At 46.4% G+C, this 21,040-nt stretch overlaps 1 protein-coding gene across 3 annotated transcripts in view; it reads left to right on the top strand.

The window, feature by feature from the left end:
• Nucleotides 1–21,040, top strand: part of TEAD1 (TEA domain transcription factor 1) — a 267,173-nt gene that overhangs the window by 72,620 nt on the left and 173,513 nt on the right. For all 3 annotated transcript variants that reach the window (XM_072725641.1, XM_072725638.1, XM_072725640.1), the window contains one exon: nucleotides 13,512–13,767. In XM_072725641.1, coding sequence (XP_072581742.1) covers nucleotides 13,611–13,767 — 157 coding nt within the window. In that variant the 5' untranslated portion in view covers nucleotides 13,512–13,610. The remainder of the gene's footprint in view (nucleotides 1–13,511; nucleotides 13,768–21,040) is intronic.

The following is a 21,040-nucleotide window of genomic DNA, read 5'->3' as shown; positions in this document are numbered from 1 at the left end:
ATGTGTGTGCACTCATACCCATTAATCTATGAGCATACAGATGATAAATAATGTACCTAATTACTGCCAATAATTGAGATACCTGTACTTTACATGGATCATCTCATAGTCTTTATAACAAGTAGCTAATGTTCTCATTTGCTCCAAAGGGGGGAAAAACAACCCATTGAGACATAGCTAACAAGTGGGGAATTCAAAATTCAAACTCTGGTGTTCCAGTAACCTAGGTACTCTTTAGATATATTTAATTGCTTTGCCATATCGGCTCCCCAGATGCACGGTGTAGTCCCTGCAACTCTCGGGGTACCTGCAAAGGAAAGCATTCAGCAAACATTTTCTGAAGTGCTAGTGACTTGTCTCGTGTTGAGAGATGTTATAGGAATGCCAAGGAACTTACTGATGAGCTGGGAGACCGTATCCTAAGAGAAGTCATGGGGAAGCATGCATGTGTGGTGTTGGAACTTTGAGATGCTCTGGGGACAGAGAAGTGACATCTCTGAGTGGAGGAATGTGCTAAGGTTTCCCACAGAGAGGTTGGTGCCTTTGGTCTTGGAGGGACCAATAGGTATTCATTAGGTGGAGCAGCTGGTGAGGGAAGCCTCTGAGCAGAGGGACCCAGGTGGCTGAAGGGCTGACGCAGGCAGCCTGCCCTATCTGGGTTCCATGGAGTAGTCACGTGGTTGGAATGTAGGGGACTGGACAGGTGCCTGAGAGCAGCCTGCAGATAAGTGGTTAAGGCCACGGGTGCCCCTGTTAGGCAGTTGGGTCCCAGGGTGGCTGGGGGTCTGCTGAAAGATGTTAAATGAGCATATGATAAAAGTCATAAGTGCATTTTAGGGAAACTCCTCCGGCCAAAGAAGAGCACAAGAGAGACTTGCCAAAAATATATCTCCTGGGAACTCTGATTCGGCACTTTTAGCATCAAAGCTGGGATCATATTTTTAAGAAGCCACCTATGATTTTTAAGAAGCCGCCCGTGTTTTCCCGACTTGCATCCAGAGCTGGGAACTGGGCAGAAGGTTGTGGGGAGTGGTGATGGTGTGCACAGAGGCAGCTGTCCAGCTCAGAGAAGGGTGGTAAGATCCTACTCCTGAGTCAGGAGCCGAGTCCATGGGGGTGGAGGGCGGTGGAGGGCATATGACGGAGGGATGGGAGGGTCCAGTGGACGTTCTTGGGATTGAGTTGCATCAGAAAGGTAGAGGGATAGGATGGGATGATGGCACCCCTGTGGGTGCCGCTCCAGCCAGGTTCCCTAGGGAGTAAAGGCCCTCCGAGGGGGCTGTGGGATTGGGTCCCCTTCCACCCGCGACCTTGGGAATCTTTTGAGTTTTCACGAATGCTTTTAGAGAAAGATCCTCAGTGCAAAGAAGCGGCTTTGAAGACGTTAGTGCCTGGTATGCCAGGTGTGTGTGTGTAGTGAGGGTTGGGATTTGGTTGGTTTGCTCCTGGGCCTTTTTGGCCTTCAAGTGGATCCTACATGGAGAGTCAGGGCAGTCCGTGGGACTGATAGGAAATCAACGCCATGAAAACCCGAGAAAGGGAGACCGTAGCACTAGAGGGAGGATGACAGCAGTGGTGTTCCACAGGTGGAATCGGAAATGGATTCCATTTGACGAGTGAGAGAGGAGCTGAAGATTTGGCCTTGTTCTCTCTACCAGGGTTAGCAGATGGCGTTGGAGGAAGAAGAGATCCTGGAAGGAAACATAAACCTCTAAAGAGACTCCTCGTGAGTGTGTGTGTGTGTGTGTGTTGGGGAGCTGCAGAAATGTGGATTGAATCCAGGCCTTTCTGCCTGCCTTATTTGATATGGGCTTGTTTGCTGGTGGGATGGGGGAAGGAGGAGCCTTCCCTCAGGTGGTCCGCCGTCCTTCAGAGCACCCTAGGGCATGCCGAAGTGAAGGCCCAGGGAGGCCTGATTCCAGAAGTGGGTGCCTCAGCCTTTCTGTGGGTAGTTCTCTTGCCCCACTGTGTGTCCTTAACTGTTTATGAGCTGCTTGGAGCTGGTGCTGTGCACACAGGAGGTGCTCAAGTGTTTATTATTATTTTTAATGAGTGGCTTATTGTCTAAAGAGGGAAACCGTACTTATCCTGGCCAGTTTCTAGCCAAAGTGCCAAGATGAATGCTCCAGGCTGAAGTTGAACTGGGTATAAACCAAGGACCACGTTTAAATTTGGAGGACAGAGGTGGGGGCAGGGGTGAGGCTTTAATTGTCTCTGAATTTGCATCCCTGTCCGTGTAAGACCTGTTCTGCAGCCGCTCTGTCACTGTGTCCTCATTAAATGGCAGATTGTGTTTCTCAGTTGAAGAGTGGGGGCTGCATTATATCCATAGCATTGGGAGCCAGTGGACATTTGGGAACAAGCAAGGTTGTATGTTTCTGGTCAGTTTATCCATTTACGTGTGTTGCCATTAGCTGGTGTTTGCACGTTGGCTGTTCTCACGTGGGTGTGTCTGAGAGCGGGGCAGTCTGGTCCCCGTGCTGCTTTGGGGATGACTGTGCTGTCAACACACAGGGGACCAGGGGAATAAGATAGGGTGCTTGACAACAAAGTGTGAGCAGTAATCGAAGAGCTGGGTGACAGGGTACTGAGCGGAGTTCATCTGGCACCTCTGGCCTGTTTAAAAAACACACCTGTATACACTGCCTTTAAAACCTCTTTATTGGGACACCTGAGTGGCTCAGTGGTTGAGCCTCTGCCTTTGGCTCAGGGCGTGATCCTGAAGTCCTGGGATCGAGCGCCGCATTGAGCTCCCTGCATGGGGCCTGCTTCTCCCTCTGCCTGTGTCTCTGCCTCTCTCTCTGTGTCCCTCATGAATAAATAAATCTTAAACAACAACAACAACAACATCTTTATCACTTGGAATGCTTGGAATGTGTCCCGTTGTCACACTGGCCTTCACCTGGAGGACTGTTCTGGCCTTGGACCACACTTGAAAATACTTTTGATTAAAAAAACTCTGATTTCAAACCTAAAAAATTACCTGTTCTTCATCCTTTATGCTCCCAGAGAGGTGCACACACCCCTTCAGGAGCTGCTGGCGCTCTCCTGGCGTTGCTGGTGTTCTCTTGTTGGCCATGGTATGAGACGGCCCTGAGCTTTTGTGGTGGTGTGTGAGGGGCCGTGTGTGATCCCGCTCAGCTTACTTTTTTTTAAAGCTCTGTTCCAACATTTCTGCTTTCTTGCTTTGTGCTTTCATTGGCACATCACATGCGCAGACACTCTTCTCCCAACAGGGCCCCCTGAGCCCTTGTAATGGGCCTGGTAAGTCTTGAGGCTTCAAGGCCTGCCTGAACCTCCTCCCCTCCTGTGAGGCTTTTGTTGACCCAAGAGGCAGGATCAACTCCCATGTCTATATGCTCCGACAGCACCATGGCCATTCCTCGTCTCATGTCCTGTATTCATTGACTTGCTCATTCATTTATCCACCCATGGATTCTTTTTTTTTTGATATCCACTAAGTCATCATTTTGGGGGAGTGATGGCTGGGTGCCAGGCATTCTGTTAAATGCCAAAGAGAGGGAAATAAATGAAGGCTAGGACCTAAGCCTTGAATATCTCGCAGATCTGCAGAGGAGTCCGACACGGACATCGTTCCTGTGCAGCAAGGGTGGTAACTTTTGTCCTGGTGAGCAGTGGTGCTTCCTGCAGAAAATGGAGGGAGGGGAGAGGGAAGGCTTCCCAGAGGAGAGATAATGAACTTCAGTATCTGTGCTCCCGGCTGCAAGGCTGCTCCTTGAGGGCAGGGAGGGGGCAGATTTATTTCTCTCCATTTGTCTAGTGCCGGGAATGTGGTGGTGGACATTGGGAGTGGATTATTAGAAAACAGGAATGATTTCCCCTGTGTGCTTCTACTCTCTTTTGTTTCAGAATGAATATTTATTTATTTATTTATTTGTTTGTTTGTTTGTAAATTTTTATTTATTTATGTATTATAGTCACAGAGAGAGAGAGAGAGAGAGGCAGAGACACAGGCAGAGGGAGAAGCAGGCTCCATGCACCGGGAGCCCGACGTGGGATTTGATCCCGGGTCTCCAGGATCGCGCCCTGGGCCAAAGGCAGGCGCCAAACCGCTGCGCCACCCAGGGATCCCCGAATTTTTATTTTTTTAAAAGATTTTATTTATGTGTTCATGAGAGACACACAGAGAGAGAGGCAGAGATGTAGGCAGAGGGAGAAGCAGGCTCCCTGTGGGGACTCGATCCTGGGACTCAGGGATCATGACCTGAGCCAAAGGGAGACGCTCAACCACTGAGCCACCCGGGTGCCCCTGTTTCAGAATGAATTTAAGGCAGCTTGCGAGGCTGTAGAATAGCATAAGTTAAAAGGAGTGAAACGCAAGAAGGAAGAGAATGGAGGTGGAGGTAGGGATCTAAAGTGGGTGTGGGAATGAAATCAAACTTGCTGACCAGAATAACCTCCGTGCTTTCTCTAAGGGGCTTGCCAGTGTGGCTCGGCGCACTTGGCGGCCAGTGAGTCAAGCCAAGGCCCAGTCAGTTGACCACAGGGTAAAAAAAAACACATGGTGTCTTGTTATCGAACTTTCCTTTGGGATCTTTGTAAAGAGCACTCTGTGAAATGTGATGAAGGCCATCTCCAACTTCTTGGAGTGAATCCAGTGACTAATTCATGGGATGGTTCTTTGCTGATGGCATCACATAAAAGCATAATTCTAGTAAAAGCAATTTATCAAGAGCCCCTGGAATAGATTTTCTCTAAGGTACGTATGGAATCAGAAAGATTAGTGGTAGCTGCTGTTCGGTCCTGTTCACTTTTATCCAGTCTTCTTTTTTTTTATTTTATTTTATTTTATTTTATTTTATTTTTTTATTTTTATTTATTTTTTTTATTTTATCCAGTCTTCTAATGCCACCTGCCACTGTCCGAGGTTCTAGAGGGCTCAGGGGCTCAATTTCTGTTTCCAGGGAGTTTAAGGATCATGTTTTGGGACTGAAGATACTCATGAATAATCTGGGATGAGGATCTGTATGCTTACGTCCCTTACAAATGGCCAGACCCATCACCCACACAAAAAAGTGATCTCGTGATTTTTGATAGTTGAGAGGTTGGAAAGGAACAAAATGCATTGTGATGAATTGTGTCCTTGGTTACCTGAAGGTGACGGGAAGGAGTAGTTTTTTTTTTTTCTCGACACACTGGAGCCTAGATTTTGGATCATCATCTTCTTCTTTAAAGATTTATTTACTTGGGAGAGAGAGAGAGGGCATGCAAGCGGGAGGAGGGGCTATCCTTATCAGGCTCCATGCTCAACCTGATGCACGGGCTCAATCTCAGGACCTCTGATCTCATGACCTGAGCTGAAATCAGGAGTCAGATATTTAACCAACTGTGAGCCACCCAGGCGCCCTGATTTTGGATCTTCTAACACAAGTGCTGATGAGATTCATGTGGGTCTGTTGGATCTCTAGGCAGCACTTGAATGCCAGTGTACCCAGTACATGAACAGGAGCAGAGCTTGGACTTTACAGTTCAGCACTTCAAAATGCCAGCTTGCTTCAGTAGTTCGTGTTGATTGACTTATGAGCCAATCAGAAGTGAACCGTGGATTTACCTATTGCTTCTGTCTCCTCGCATGCTGTGTAAATAATCCAGGGTAGACATGGGCATGGCCAGACTGAGAGAAGCACCGTAAGTCATAGGAGCTGGAGAAGGTGGCCTGGGACCATTTCTGTGTGTGGACAGTTCCTGATGCAATAGAATTAGAACTCCACATCAGCCAGAGAAACTGCATCTGGGCAGGTCAGCTGTTGAGACTCGGAGTCAGCCCAGAGCCAACATATCATTAAGTTGGCTGGCAACAAGCTGTGTAACATTGAGTGAGTCCCCATGGCCTTTTGTAAGAAGGATGACACCCCAGTCATGACCTACAGACTTCCCACCCAGGGAACAACCCTCTGATTATAGGAGGCTCATTTGTAGACACTCCTCCCTGGTAGGGGGTTGAGATGGACCCTTTTGAAATGTTTGTCTTCGGGCTTGGCCAAGCACAGTGTATTTCCCTGCCGTCTTAGTATTTTTTAAAATATAAACTGTCTACTTTTGATTTTTAGATTCATGCTCACCGTCATCTAAAACAGAAAGGCATCATGATAATCCGATGGTGAACCTCATCAACTGAGAAAGTAACATTATCCGTAACTTAGTGATTAAGGAGTAGACTTTTCATGGTGTTTGTTTTCTTTGTTTTAAATAAGCATAATTGGTGAGTCTACCTTTTTAAAAAAATATTTATTCATGAGAGAGACAGAGAGGAGAGGCAGAGACACAGGCAGAGGGAGAAGCAGGCTTTTTGTAAGGGGGCCTGATGTGGGACTCGGTCCCTAGACCCTAGATCAGGCCCTGAGCCGAAGGCAGATGCTCAACTGCTGAGCTAACCAGGGGTCCCTGTGAGCCTACATTAAATATATGTTCACTCTACAGACCTGGGATTGAGGGGTTAGTTTTGGGGGTTTCTTTGACCCTGGGAAAGGTCCTATGAGTTTTTCTTTTGTACGCTCATTGACAGCTACTTATGCTAACTCTTGTGGCATGTTTTTTCCTCTTGGAGCAGGAAAGTAAGTTTTGTTTCTGGCTTTGAAATGTGTTAAGTAGTCCACCTCCTGAGGATTTGTGACCCAGGCTGCATGCAGGTCAGGCCATCCAGCTTATGCTTCCCAAATGCATGCACTGTCTTGACATCAGGTCTTCACTTCGGAATGATCAGATTGGATAGACTGTCTGGCCCTCAGTCTATGGCCTCCTTGTTTTGAAGGTGTCTTCTGATGAAACAGAGTAGTGATAAGGTTGACTGCTGGTGATGGTGGGGGAAAGGAAGAGGCACAAATTTCTGTTCTCAGTGGCTAACAGATTCCTTAAGAGGTTGGGGAAGGTGATTCCCCTAAAGGCTGATAATACAGAGCTACATAGCATGAAATCAATCAAAGCCTTTCTTGAATGACTGACACCTGGGCTAGTACCTAGGGCTAATGGAGCAGGAGTATTAATCAGGAATCTCAGGAGGTAATGCCAAAGTCCTCTCACGGGGTGCTCAGCATCGGGGTCTTGGTGAAGAGGTGTTGGCCTGTTGATGGATCCTGTTGATAAGGAAGTGATTTTTGAAAATGAGAAGAAGTAATTACCCACTCCTTCCTGCTGAAACTAGAACCTGTTGGCAGTTGGGATTTATGACACCAAGGCTCACTGACTGCTACCAGCTTTATGGCAGACGTGGCCTCAGTTCTTGGTGTTGGCATTCCCTGAACATTCTGCGCTGACAGTGACTTACTTACATTTTGCGGTTCTGTTTCTCTGGAGGCTCCCTCCAAAATCCAGGCCATCAAGTCAGTCCTGTATTTCTCAGGATACTTATTGGCAGGTTTGGCTAGTGTCTGAAATGATAGGGAACTCATAACTTGCCCTGCTTTACATATGCAAAAGCAATGAACCATCATTAGTGCTTGACATTCCTTCCAACTACCCCGGGGAGGTGAGTCAGTATCATCACTATTCATTAGGAATTAATTAGACTGTGCTTGAGGGTGTCAGTTGTAGACAGAGCTAAGCATTCGGCACTGCCTACATTCTCTCCCTTTGAAATCCAGCCTCCAGCTCACTGTCTAGTGAGAGTGTACTTGAGTCTGCTATTCCCATGGAAGGTGCATGCTAGCTGACGAAATGACTCCTGGTTTCCAATTTTGTGTAGTATATGACTTTTGTCAACTTATTTAGATCTCTGGACCTCATAATGTGGAGATGATACCCAGTGGGAGTAGTGCAGTGACTGAAGATGCTGTAGTTGAAAGCTTCTGGCATTGTGGATGAAAACATGGTTTATTGGGAGAAGGTTGAATTTGGATTTGATGTACCAGTTCACTTTGGAAGCAAAGCATCATTTTTCCTAGTCTTTTTATTGGAAGGCACCTTTTTTCTAATAAACATTTGGCTTTCCCTAAGATCATAGTAACCTTAGAGTCAGTGAATGCTTGGTTGAGTTGTTTACTACAAATATTATTTCAACCATGTGATTCTTTAAATGGGTTCCTGCCATTGCCTATGTCCACATTCTTCTGAGCTTGTAGAAATCTTTCTCAGTTTTCCTTTCAATGTCATGACCTGTGTTGCCTTTTTCATTCACCTACCCACTCAAATTTGCTTTGTTACCATTTTTCACCTCTTGACATTTTTTCCTTGGCCACCTCTTTGGCTTCTGGCCTTCACACCCTTGCCACTCTGCCTCGCTTACTCTTAACAGCTGTCATCTTCTGATTCTATCTTCTTTAGGGGCCCAAAGAAAAGAGAGAAGGTAAAATACTGTATCTCAGAAATTACCATTCCACTTGAAATGATGTTTGTTCGTCAAAGCAGAAACTTAGCTGCTAGAGGACCCAAAATATTTGTGTCTTTTTCTTTTCAAGATTTATTTATTTGAGAGAGTGCGCATGTGCACATGGGGTGGTTGGAGCAGAGGGAGAGGGAGAGAGGGACTCTCCAGCAGACTTCTACCTGAGCAAGGAGCCTGACAGGGCTTGATCCTGTGACCTTGAGATCATGACTTCAGGTGCTTAACTAACTGAGCTACCTAGGCACCCCCATGTTTGTGTCTTTAACACAGAACGACTGATGGTTGTAATTGTGATGAATAAATAAGAACTTGGATCAGATAGCCAACTCTTGGTTATTTAAACTGTGCTTGGCTTAAGTCTGTCCTCTTCCATCTTCCTAATTTGGTGACTTTCTTTGGGGCTTTTCTCATTAGAATCTTGACCAGAGTCAGGGTGAGGGATGGGAAAGGGGCTGAAACTCTTGCCCTTCTCATGGAAAGCTCAAGTGAGAAGTTCACTCATATTGACATCAGAGAATGTTCACACCGTCTGGTTGCTGGTTCATTCTTTCTTTCATTAAATATCATTCCAGGTAGCCCACTAGCACTGGGGGGGATACAGTGGTCCCTGCCCTCAAGGAGACTGGGGTATGGATGGGGTGCAACAACAAATCAGCTTACTAAATTTTATTCTAGGTAGGTAGAGTGTATGGGAATGCAAGGTGAAGATGAATGACTTAGTTGGCCTCCTTCAGTGTTAATGATAGAACTGAGGTACATGGGGGTCGACAAGTGCCCTGTGGTCCTGGCCTACAAGAGAGTCCTGACGCCTAGTCCAGCCCTTTTCTGGTTGCCTCATAGACTGCTGAGACATTGGCTAAAAGAAGCTGTATGGATTTTTTGTGACCCTCATGTTCAGTGGCATTTCATTAATCAAGAGGGTTAGTTAAACCTAACCCTCTTATTTAAGAGCTCTTAAATCACATATAAGTGGGTGAGATGTTTCCATTATGAGAGACCCACAGGAATTAAGATGAAGGGAGCAGCAGATTCCTGTGCCCTGTGTCACACCCCTTGTGAATTCGTCCCTTGAATGGAGTTGGTGTCAGAAGCACCTACGTTTGACTGCCTCTCCTCCTTCTTCCCCCAGACTTTCATATTAAAGTGTGTATTGGACAAATAGACATATGATGTCATTTTACTGTAATCATGTCACCCTTCTTCAAGTGTCAGTGGGTAATTGTGAAAGAACGATCCATTTAGGGAATGTACTGCTGATGGGGCAGTTAACAGGAATATTTGGGTCATGGATAACATTTCTTTCTGTAACTTATTATATATTATAATGTAGCCAAGGAGAATTTAGGAAAAAATGAGACTTTAGGAAAGTGTTAATGATGGGAACTGAGGCACATAGGGACTAATGGTACTCAGTAGTATCTCACTAAATCTCTGTGGCAGTCCTGTGAGGGGAGAGTTCCTCTACCAGTTAACGGCTTTCCTGTGTTGGGATTGAATTTATCTCCATTTGTAAGTTAAAACCTGAGCTTCTACGAGATAAACTAATTTAGCCTGGGTGTCAAGGCTAGTGGGTCAACCAGGTTTGGAAGCTAAGTCAGGTTGAGTCTTAATAGCACATGCTCCCCCCCCCCCGCCCCCCCCATCCCCCAATACTGTGCTCTTCTTCATTTACTGCACTGAGTGAAAGTTGACTTCCTTGCTCAGAGGATGTATTAGGAGGTAAGGATGTTAGCTCTGCAGGCACAGATAGTCTGTGCTCCTCACGTTTGATTAGATCTTGTTATTGGTAATAAGTGGGTGCTTGTTGCTATACACTCAGGAGCCAGGTAGATTGGGTGGTAGTTTACCCATTCCACACATTTTTACAATATTCCTACCATGTGGCTGATACTCTCAGAGCCACTGGATACACGTTTCCAGGATGAGAGGTGGATTTTGAGCTGGGCTGGAAGGGACCCGAGGGATAGAATGCCAGAATGGTTATTTTGGTATCCAGTACGAGGAGCTTTTCTCAGCCAGCCCCAGTCTTGTGATCGGAAACTCTCTGCCCATACAGGGCCTCATCTTACAATTGGGTTGTAAAACCAAGGGCCTTATAGCTCTGTGGATTATGTGTGTGGTAGCTACTGAGGCTATGTTCTGGCCCTTGGCCAGAGTAGGTAATTCCATCCTGCTGAGCTCTAGTTGACCAAATTGCAAGAGCCTGGACACAGAGTTCTTCCCTTTGCAGTAAATGAATAAAAACATGAGAGCATTTAGAACAGTGCCTGTATTTACTAAATGGCTGGATCAGTTAATGCTAGCTAAGATTGCATTCCGTAGCCAAGGACTAGTGATTTTTAGCTTTAGAGATAACTTGAAGAAGTTGTCTGCAGGACTCTGCTACCTGTCTTTACGGCACTTCACCCCTTGTGGAAGTTCAACTAGCTGGAAATTTTTCCAGATGTTGAGTCAGAATCTTCTTTGAAACTTCTACAGAATGAGTGTACACCCTCCTCCATGTGACACCTCTTAGAAGTTGTTCAATGTCTAGGGACACTAAGCTTGGCAATTAATGATTCAGAAAGATCTTAACCAGCTTTGAGTCATGGCCTAAGGGTAAAAATAATGGAATTTAATAGGAATAAATATAAACTCGTGTTTTTACACCCTAAGCTGGTTGCACAATAGAGGAATTTCAGGAACAGCAGTTGGGAGCTTGGAGGTTTTATGGATCATAGGTCCACCTCTAAGTGTCATTTATGGAGGGTTGTGGACAAACTGAGATGCATTTTTGAGGGCTGGGCAGAGGGACGATGTGAATTATGTCTAGTGTGGAACACAATCAGGGGCTTGGGGGCCGTTCCTGTCATAACTAAGTAGGTGTGGGGGGAGGGCTGTTGTATTTATTCCCAAAAGGGATGAATAGACCTCCAAGAAGTTAACTGGGACATGGGTTTTAGCCTCCTAGATAAAAAAAAAAATTTCAGCATGCAGTTACAAAGGAAGTGGTATTAGGAAGGTTTTGTGTTCCTTAACCATTGGTGATGTTCAAGTGCAGATAGGATCTGGGGATGCTGGTGTGTTTTTGTCTGGAGACTGAGGCTCTCACTTATATGGTAGTGTTCTTCTTGGGCAAATAAAGATCCCCCAGTCCCTCCGCTGGGCCTCAGTGTCCTGGATTCTATCCCTCTAATGTAGCAGTTGTGTGCTGGGCACATCCACTGTTCACCCTAAAATGTGGCTCCCCGCAGTGAATTCATCCTGCTGTGTACTGCCCAGAGCTCAGGGACAGGCCTGTGTTTTTGTATGTGCCATTTGTTTTGTTTTGTCATGTTTTTGGTTCGGGTGGAGAGGGAGAAGGTGGATTAGCCACCACCTCAAAGCGTTTTCTCATATTCTCATACTTTTTCCCATAAACCGCTTTGGAGGTGGAACAGACCGTCGGGTATAATAGTACAGTTCAGCCTGAATTTTTGTGAGACTCCTAAATCCCAGCAAAAAATGTAATAATTTGAGAATTCAAAAGACCCACACTGGAGACATCATGGAGTTCATCCACAGGTCAATCACAAAACCCTTTCTTGTTGGCATTAATTTATACCTCAACGTTTGGCAGTTTTAAAAGTCCCGTGTTAATGTACATGTGTCAGTAAGAGGCAGTAAATATTTTGCTGACAAGTTCTTTGAATGATAGATCAATGGCAGCATTAAAAAGCAGACGACCTGAGGGTTTCTTTTATCTAGGTGCTGCTAGATCCAAAAAACTGTCAGAGTATGAAGCCAAAAGCACCCACTGGTTACGCCATTAATTGTGTCATGTTCACGTGCGCTTGAGTTTCTGCACCTGGGATCTGTTGATATACGCAGCTGGGGGAGTGCAGGTGAAAGGGATACAGTTGGGAGAGAGAAGGCAAGAAGACAGGTTGCTTGCTCTCAGGTGATGGCCCTGGAACACCTAGCAGTCCCCCCCGCCCCCAGCCTCGTGGGGCTGCCAGCATCCGCTTCCCTTCTGGCTGCCTCTGTTGTAATGCTGTGTGGACGTGCCGTGGGGCAGCGGGTAGGATGGTGGTTACACTGAGCCCTCCCCACTCACGCCTGGTGCCTTCCCCTCTTCGATCCATCCCCAGGAGCATTTCTTCTCCCTTTTTGGGGAAGCCTTTGAATTAATGATCTGATGCCTTTTCAACAAAGGAATATTGATATGTTAGTGTGCGGACAGCAGGGGGTACTGGATTAGATCATTTTCACATCGGTGTTTGTGCCGGTTTGACATTTGTTTGGAAAGCTTATCCCATTATGACCATAGGTTACATGCATAATTTAAGGGGAATAAATCTTTGAGAAAAATTTCTTTTGGTTCTGTAATCTTCGGTGCTACAGAAAAATAAATGAAAGACTCCCTACGGTTTTCATGTGATCAGAAATTCCAAGTAGGCAACCAGATGAAGTGCCCCATGTAGGTGTAACACATTTCTGCAAATGTGCTGGCCACTTGTAGTGCTTTCAGGGAAGGCAGGACTGGGGACAACTTGGTTCCTGCTCCAAGGTTTATGATCTAGAAGCTGGAGTGGCAAAGTGGCCCGACTGTATGGGGCAGAAGCCCCGCTGAAAAATGCTATCGAGGAGCAGATCCAGGGCAGCTGGCATCACTGTTTTAGTGAAACGAGTATTTGTGATAACAACACAATCTCCTCCTCCTACCATCCTGCTACCATCTTGCATTTCGGTGCTCTCCATGACAAATAGGGTGGCTTGACGTTTTCGAGTTATCGTGCCTATTGCTATGGTGGGGTAGACGACATCTTTTGTTTCCTACTTTATTTTCTTTTAAACAACTTGTTTTGCTGTGGACATTTGATTATCCTTGGGCAAAGTGCTCTTTGGTAGATGGTAGGCATCTAGTCAGGGGTTTTGCAGCATTCACTGTGAACGTGTAACCCCAAGTGAGGACCATCCTCACATCTGTGAAGATGGTCCAGTTTCTGCCTGCCGTTGCATTTGTGTATGCGTGTTTAATGTGATAGGTAAACGACAAAAGCCACTTAGATCCATCCCGAAATTCTGTATTTTCCACTAGGAGTTCTTCTCCAAGCAAAGCTGGTGACTGAAAGATCGGTAATAGAACTAGTAAGAGCAGTATTGTTGGCCATTACCTTGTCCTTACACTATCTTTTCATTTCTCTCTTAGGTTTATTTTCTTGAAAAGGCTCCAGGCTTCGGCTTGGAAAATCCAACCGCCAAAATTGAGCCCAGCAGCTGGAGCGGCAGTGAGAGCCCTGCCGAAAACATGGAAAGAATGAGCGACTCTGCGGATAAGCCAATCGACAATGATGCAGAGGGGGTCTGGAGCCCTGACATTGAGCAGAGCTTTCAGGAGGCCTTGGCTATCTACCCACCATGTGGGAGGAGGAAAATCATCTTATCAGATGAAGGCAAGATGTATGGTAAGCGATCTGGAATGCTCCTTTGAGATGCTACGATGTGCTTTTGCCATAAGGGATGATTGCGGCTAGCCTTCTGAAATCCAGTCATTGTATTGGGTTGAATGATCTTTGTAGAATTTTAGTTGGCCGTCCAAGGGGCTGAATCTCAACCAACCTGAAGAGGCACTAAAAGATCATTGTTAAATCATTCACTGAGGTTTTCTTGTCCTTCTTCATGCTCAACAGGATTATAGCAAAGGCTCCCAGGGTCCAGGTGGGGATATAGTTGCTGTGGCATATGCAAAAACCCACGGGTGGGGCTAGTTCTTCAGAGCACACACCCCATCTCATGGGGGGGCCTCTCAGCTCCTGGTAATTGACTGGTGCCACATGGAAATGGGGCATCGTGCCGACAAATCTCTTGATTCCCCCCCCCCCCCCACTACCACCGAAAGAGCTAGCAATGTAGATGTTTATATATGAAAATCAGTCATTTTCTAACAGCCAGCACTTTTGTTTTTTAAACACAACCCCATGTAGGCCAGATGAGACGTGTGTAGCTTGATCAAACTTTCAAACCACCACTTTCCCACTTTGTTGCATGTTTGTAGTTGAGTGGCCAGACGTGGTGTTAACCCCCAGGGTCTCACCAGTCTCCCCTTCTACAAGGGGATGCCTCGCAGTGTGTTTCAAAGGAAGCTTCACGTGTGCCCCAGAAGACAAGACTGGTCAACAGAATGGCCTGGGACACCCAAGGCAGCGGCAGGTAGCCATCCGCCAGGCTGGGGGGGCTTGTGTGCTGGGTTTGACTATACCCCCCCTGCTCCTTCCGTAAATGCTTCCAGCTGCAGACCTGTACTTTTTGGCTGCTTACCTTTTGGGAAGCAGATGGCAGGTGGTTGCTTGTACGTTCTGCTTGTCTAATTGAGCACGTTGAGTTGAAAGAGTTTGCACCGTAGCTGAGTCTAAAGAGATGCAAACAAATACCCGAAACTCAAAGAGAACTGGCTCAGCAACCTGCCTGAGGTTGTTAACTTATCGCAGAAGAGATTTATTTCTAAATAATTTGGAAGGTTTTCCATAATAGGGTGTTGTACCTTTAATACTGCGCCTCCTCAGTCAGGAGCTGTAGGAGGCTGCTGCTCAAACTAGCACACGCGGCCACGGAGAAAGCAGATGGTGGTGCAGCTGCTACCAGCTGTGTTCCCCGCCCTCCCCTGCTCTAACTTGGATGATGTAATGGAAACAAGGGAAATTTTGCCTTCTGCAGCATTAGAGTCTCCAGCCTGTCAGTGTCACACACACACACACACACACACACACGAGAGAGAGAGAGAGAGAGAGAGAGAGAGAGAGAGAGAACGCTCAAGTCTTCATTTGTCTTATGCTCTCATGTGATCCTTTGCTGCCAGAGAAGCTTCTTCGTGTCCATTCGTGAAATGGACTCAGGGTGAAACATGGCAGCTGCTGTGGGCACAAAGTTTCAGGGCCTCTGATTGTGTGTGTGTGTGTGTGTGTGTGTATCTTTGCTGGGCTCCCCTTTCTCAGCCTGGCTCTGTGCTTGCAAGTTCTTATCTTCTTATATAAAAATGCAAAAAAAAAATGCAAACACCCCCCCTCCACCCATTCTAAAGGCAAAGGAAAGTACTTTAATCTTGGAGCCTTCTTTGAAGCTGATTTTACTACTAGTTGTGAAGGTGGCTTCAGGTTGCTCTTCCTTGTACAACTCCCATTTGTTGCCCAGAAAGTGTAATCTGAAATAGCGGCCTAGCGTCGGACATCCTGGTCGGGAGCGACCACTGCCCCTCACCTCTCACAGGGAACACCAGAAAGGCGCTTTCACCTTAGGTTTTGGGCTGGGAACTTAATTCAAAGCAAAGGTTAATTTTGTCAACTCCAGTTCCGTTTTCTTCTCTGTTGATTTTACTTTTTTAGGAAGCAGCCATGCTGGATTTAGCCAGTCTGCCTTAGAAGACCATCATAGAAATAATTTTTTTTTTTTTTGGTGTGGCACTAAGTGTGTAAGAACTCTTGTGGGTCACTGTGTGTCAGAGGCACTGGGCTAAATATGGAAAGCTAACTGAAAAGCTTTGGCTTTGAATCCTTTACCAACAGTGGACAGTCTTCACCCCTGGCCTGCATCTCTGTTTTCTCCCCTGAAGAGAAAGAGAGTCAAGTAGTTGATGTCTGTGGGTCCTTGGGACCTGTACGTTCTGTGATACTGTGGTTTTGTGACTTGTACCTCTGTAAGAGTGACCAGTATGGTGACAGATGCAGTGCTGGTTGTGGGTGTATGTCTTTAGTACCCATGATAACCAGATTCTGAGTGTGTCCTCAGAGCACTTTTTTTTTTTTTAATGATTTTATTTATTTATTCATGAGAGATAGAGAGAGAGGGGCAGAGACTCAGGCAGAGGGAGAAGCAGCCTCCCTGCGGGGAAGCCGATATGGAACTTGATCCCAGGACCCTGGGATCACACCCTGAGCGGAAGGTAGATGCTCATCCACTGAGTCACCCAGGTGTCCCATCAGAGCACTTGTTATAAATATATGGATTCTTTTTTTCCCCTTTAGTCTGCATTCCATTGACTTACCGTGTTAATGACCAACCTGGCTGAAAATAGGGTGGTCTCTTGAGCAAGCAGCACTAGGGATTACAACTGCAGGGTCATGTGTGCAGATGGGGGCATGCAGGAAATGCATGCGCTGCAGGGACTTTCAAGCCTTGCCATCTCCAAGCAGATGCCTTGGGTAAAGAACACCCACCTTCAACCCCATCTCATTGGCCACCGTGGAGGAATTGTGCTCCTACTGTTAATTTGAGAGGGAACCATGGTGGTTAGCAGGGATTTGGGGGCTGAAGACTAGGCCCTTAGGAGAACTGGCCCAGATGTCTGGGCTGCTCCTGACCTGCCTGTGACTTTGAGGGATGAGAGAAGTTTGCCTCTAGAGCCTCCACAGGGAAGCCTCCGCCACTTGGGGACTGAGTCAGTGAGCATGTGGGGCCAGAGCTACTGTTCCTTGACTTCTGGCCTGCTCCCCATCTTACCATCCATGAACCAGGAGTTGGAGATTCCTAAGGTCCTAAGAGCGTATTTTTTCTTTTCAGCATTTTGAAAATGAAAACACTGAGAGCGTTTTAGATTCCATGGAGTAAAATCAAAATAATTTAATGCCTTTTAGTGAAATACCAAGAGTTTTTGACGTGAGGGGGTTTTTCTGCTATTTCTGAGCATTTGTAGAGTGCATTGTGATGTGACTAATCCTGAGCCAGTTGAGAAGCAAGGTCAAGTGCAGCGCTGATTTATTTTGGTAATGACATTTCCTCTGTGGTTGGAGTAGGGCAAATGCAGTCTTATGGAGGCGAAATACGGAAAGCTCTCAGTATGAGGAGGTTTGGGGCATTAGAGGAGATGGCTCAGTTCTCTCTCTGCTGCTTGGATGCATGAGACTCGATGTGGTTGGCCTCCATGTGGACAGACTAGTTCTTCCGGGCCCCTCTGTGTGGGCAGCTGTCCTTAGGGATAGTTAGGAGAGAGAGACTTCCCTGTTCCTGAGGGCGTGCAAGCCCAGGCTCTGTCTTTCTGCTTTCTTTTCCTTTTTCCTATTTTGACATAGTTGTATGTCTCTTTTTCAGTTAGATAGTTGGAGAAGAGATAGCAGGAGGACAGGATGAGAGAGAAGTTTTTGATCAGCAAAGTTGTCTGAGATTGAATTTCACGGGGACAGGCCATTCGTTTTAGACAAAGCCGTGAACCGCGGGACTACCCGGATGCATTTTTGTTTTGCAGCTGAAAACCCTAGTCCAGCAGTGTGGTCAAGTGTCTCCCGTAATCAAACCAGGGTAGAGACAGAAGCAAACATTCCTTGACCCAACAGCTTTAGAGACAGCAAAGTGTAGCTCTTAAAATGTTGGACTTTGGAATTGCTAGGAGGCTTGGCTCTGCCACTTCTGGATATCAGACTCTGGGAAAGTTGCTTTTTCACCTCGTGCCTTTATTTCCACAACCACAAAAGGGATTTAAATAGATTTCTGCTTCATGGGATTGTGGTAAGAGATAAAACAAAGGAGTTGTGATCTGGGACTCCCCCTACCCTGTTGGGACGTGTCCCGCATCGAGTGAGAGCTGAAGAGGTATCTCTGAACTGGAAACAGTGCTCTCTGCCTTGAGCTGGGCTACAGGCTTCACATGTGATTTCCATCTACCGCTCACAGCAGCATTTTGAGGTGGGGATTCTAATCCCCGCTGTGTAGAAGAGCATGCCCAGGAGTCCTCTAAGGTTATAGCTGGAAGGGTTCCAATCCACATCTGTCTGACCCCCAAATCTGGCGTCTCTTCCACTCACCTTCACTCCTTCCTTGGTAGAGGTCATTAGATGTTAATTTGACAAATCCGCATTGAGCACCGCCTGTATTCCTGCCCCGTGCTAGGGGTTGTCGGGGATGCAGCAGTGAACCAGACAGACACGGTCCCTGCCCTCATGGAGCCGTCACCAAGTTCATTTGCAGGAAACTCTGACCTGAGGTCAGGGCTGTGTGCCAGAGCTTTCTGGGAAGTCTGAGGGCCCTTTGAAGATGGTCACCTTCCACTTAGCCTTTTGAAGCCTGTTCTTGGCCACCAGTGTCCAGGGCACCTGGCCCAATGCTGGCAGGAAGAAAGCTTCTCAAATAACGCAGCAGGGAGGATCCTAGATCACAAGGCTGGCCCTGATGGTGGCCAGGAAGCTGTCTGGAAGATTCTGGTGCCTTGGGATCCTACAGGCGGCCTGGGCAGAGCAGTTGTGGGGCAGTGGTTTTCTCTTTTTATGCGCAAATGTCATCAAGGTCCTTGCCTAGGGACAGCTCCAGGGATGGCCCCTTTCTTGCTGGGATGCCAGGCCTACTAGTTAGCCCTGGAGACAGGAGCTGTGAGGACTGGATAGGTTTGGGGGGATGAGAAGGAAGATGTCTCTGGGCCAGTTTTCTCCAGTTGCCAATCTGAACCCTGCCAGCTGGGGGAAACACTGGACTTAGAAGGACCCCTCTGCTACTTCTTAGAAGCACTGACAGAGGAGGGAAGGGGGCTGTAGTAGTGAGGGGGTGGCAGGGGCCATGAACATGGGCCCACACAAGCAGGGACAGGTGAACGTGAGTTAGGCAGGCAAAGATGGAAATTCGTGGTTCCAGGTTGCCCCTGGTTCAGAGAACTGCTTGGGAAAAGAAGAAGTATCCCTTTTCAAGACCAGGAAGGTGGCCTAGGTCTAGAGGCCCTGATGTGGAAATGGCTATAAAACTCAAGCCCTGTGGGATCTCCAGGCCACTTGGAAAAGTGACGCATGAGGCCCCCAGGTGAACTTGTTTTTCTGCATCTGGACATCATGTGGCATCTTTGATGTCGTCTTTCTGTTTAACCTGTAATTTGGGATATTATTTCAAGTGGATTGGCTGCAAGTGTGAAGCACAAGGAACTGTGCCCCTTGAACAGACTATAAGCCCCATAAGGCAAGGGCCCCATCCTGTCTTGTCAGATATAGAAGGTATATCAGTAATGGTTGTCAAATATGTGCTTTTCAGAATTATCGGTTCAAACAAAGAGAAGTTGGTGAGTAATCCTGAGCCCACAGGGCCTCTCCTGTGAGGGGCACTGGCTAGGAAAAAGGGGAGAAAGCAGAAAGATGTTTGTATATATAATGGTCTTCCTAGAAAGAAGAAATCCTGGTTTTTCTTGCATGTTGACAGATGTTAGTTGAAGAGGTAGGAAGGATTCCTGTCCAGTAGGCACAGTCCTAGAATGAGGGTTAGTTCTGGACTCCTCAGAACAAATGAGTAATGGGGGCTTTTGAAATCATTTGATTCTTTTGAGAGTAGCAAAGCCAGCGTCATTGGCATTTTGATTGGGAAGTTTAATGTGTGGGGGGCATGCAAAGGTTTATGTACAAGGTGTGTGAGCCTTTGTGCAATCTGGGTAAAAAGTAGCTAATTAGGAAGGCTCAAGGATTGGTCATAAGGGAGAAAAAGGAAAAGAATGTTGAACTATTACTAAGTTATGCTTTCTAACAGCTTTGCCACGCAGTGGATGAGCCCCGGGATTCAGGAAGACCTGGATTCGTAACTCATTTATTTTAGGCCAGCACTGTGCTTTGTGAATGGGGACAGCAGATATAAAATCTTTAACAAAGCTGACCCATGTGACCAGTTATTGTGGGCTAGACACTATCTTTTTGTTTAGAACATGTTGTCTTGTTTATTCCTCATGACAACCCAACGATGTAGGTACTATGAATATCCCCATTTTACAGCCGAGGAAGCTGAGGCCCAAGGTCAAGTTGATTGCTCAAGGTCACACAATGAGTGGTAGAGCAAACACCTGAAACCAAGCCAGTTAGTTTTTTAAAAAATTTTAAAAGATTTTATTTATTTATTCAGAGAGACACAGAAGAGATAGAGAGGCAGAGACACAGGCAGAGAGAGAGAAGTAGGCTCCATGTCAGGAGCTCGACATGGGACTCGATCTTAGGACTCCAGGATCACTCCCTGGGCCGAAGGCAGGCGCTCAGCTACTGAGCCACCCAGGCGTCCCACCAAGCCAGTTTATACAATTAACTACAGTTGATCCTTAAACAACATGGGTTTGAAATGTGCCGATCTGCTTCTATGCAGGTTTTGTTTTTTAAAATATAGTATAGTACTGTAAATGTATTTTCCTGATGATTTAAAAAAATAATTTATTGTATCTTACTTTATTGTAAGACTACAGTATACAATACATAGACAAAATTTGTGTTCATTGACCATTGGTTGTTGGTAAGGTTTCCGGCCAACTGGTTATTAGTAGTTAAGTTTTGGGGAAGTCGAAAGTTATTCTCGGACTTTTGACTCTGCAGGAGGTTGGTGCCCCTAACCCCTGTGTTGTTCGAGGGTCAACTGTACCTAGTGATAGGGAGGAAGTATATTCTGTGCTAGAGCTATCCATGGCTTAGTGGTAGGGCCACGGAAAGTGTGATTATTCATGCCTGGGGAATGAATGCACGTGTCTCTACTTGAGAATGCAGAAGAATGAAAGAATCAAGAGGCAGACTTCTCTGAGCTAACTTTGGGAAGAGGCTACTTCATGTTTGTTTTTCACTTACTTTGGATTCTCGGCCCCTTTGAGAATCTGTAGAAGATTGTGGCTCTTCTCTGCAGGAAGATGCGTATTTATTTGTGCATGGCTCTAGGATTGCTGCGTACCACAGGAGGTGATGCCTGGAGCCTAGGTTCTGACTTGCTATTGTGGGAAGAGCGAGAAGGGAAGGGCATTCAGGTCTAAGTGGA

The sequence above is a fragment of the Vulpes vulpes genome, chromosome 11 (assembly GCF_048418805.1).
Source record: "Vulpes vulpes isolate BD-2025 chromosome 11, VulVul3, whole genome shotgun sequence".
In the NCBI taxonomy this organism is placed as follows: Eukaryota; Metazoa; Chordata; class Mammalia; order Carnivora; family Canidae; genus Vulpes; species Vulpes vulpes.
This window is presented reverse-complemented; position numbering and strand designations above follow the sequence as displayed.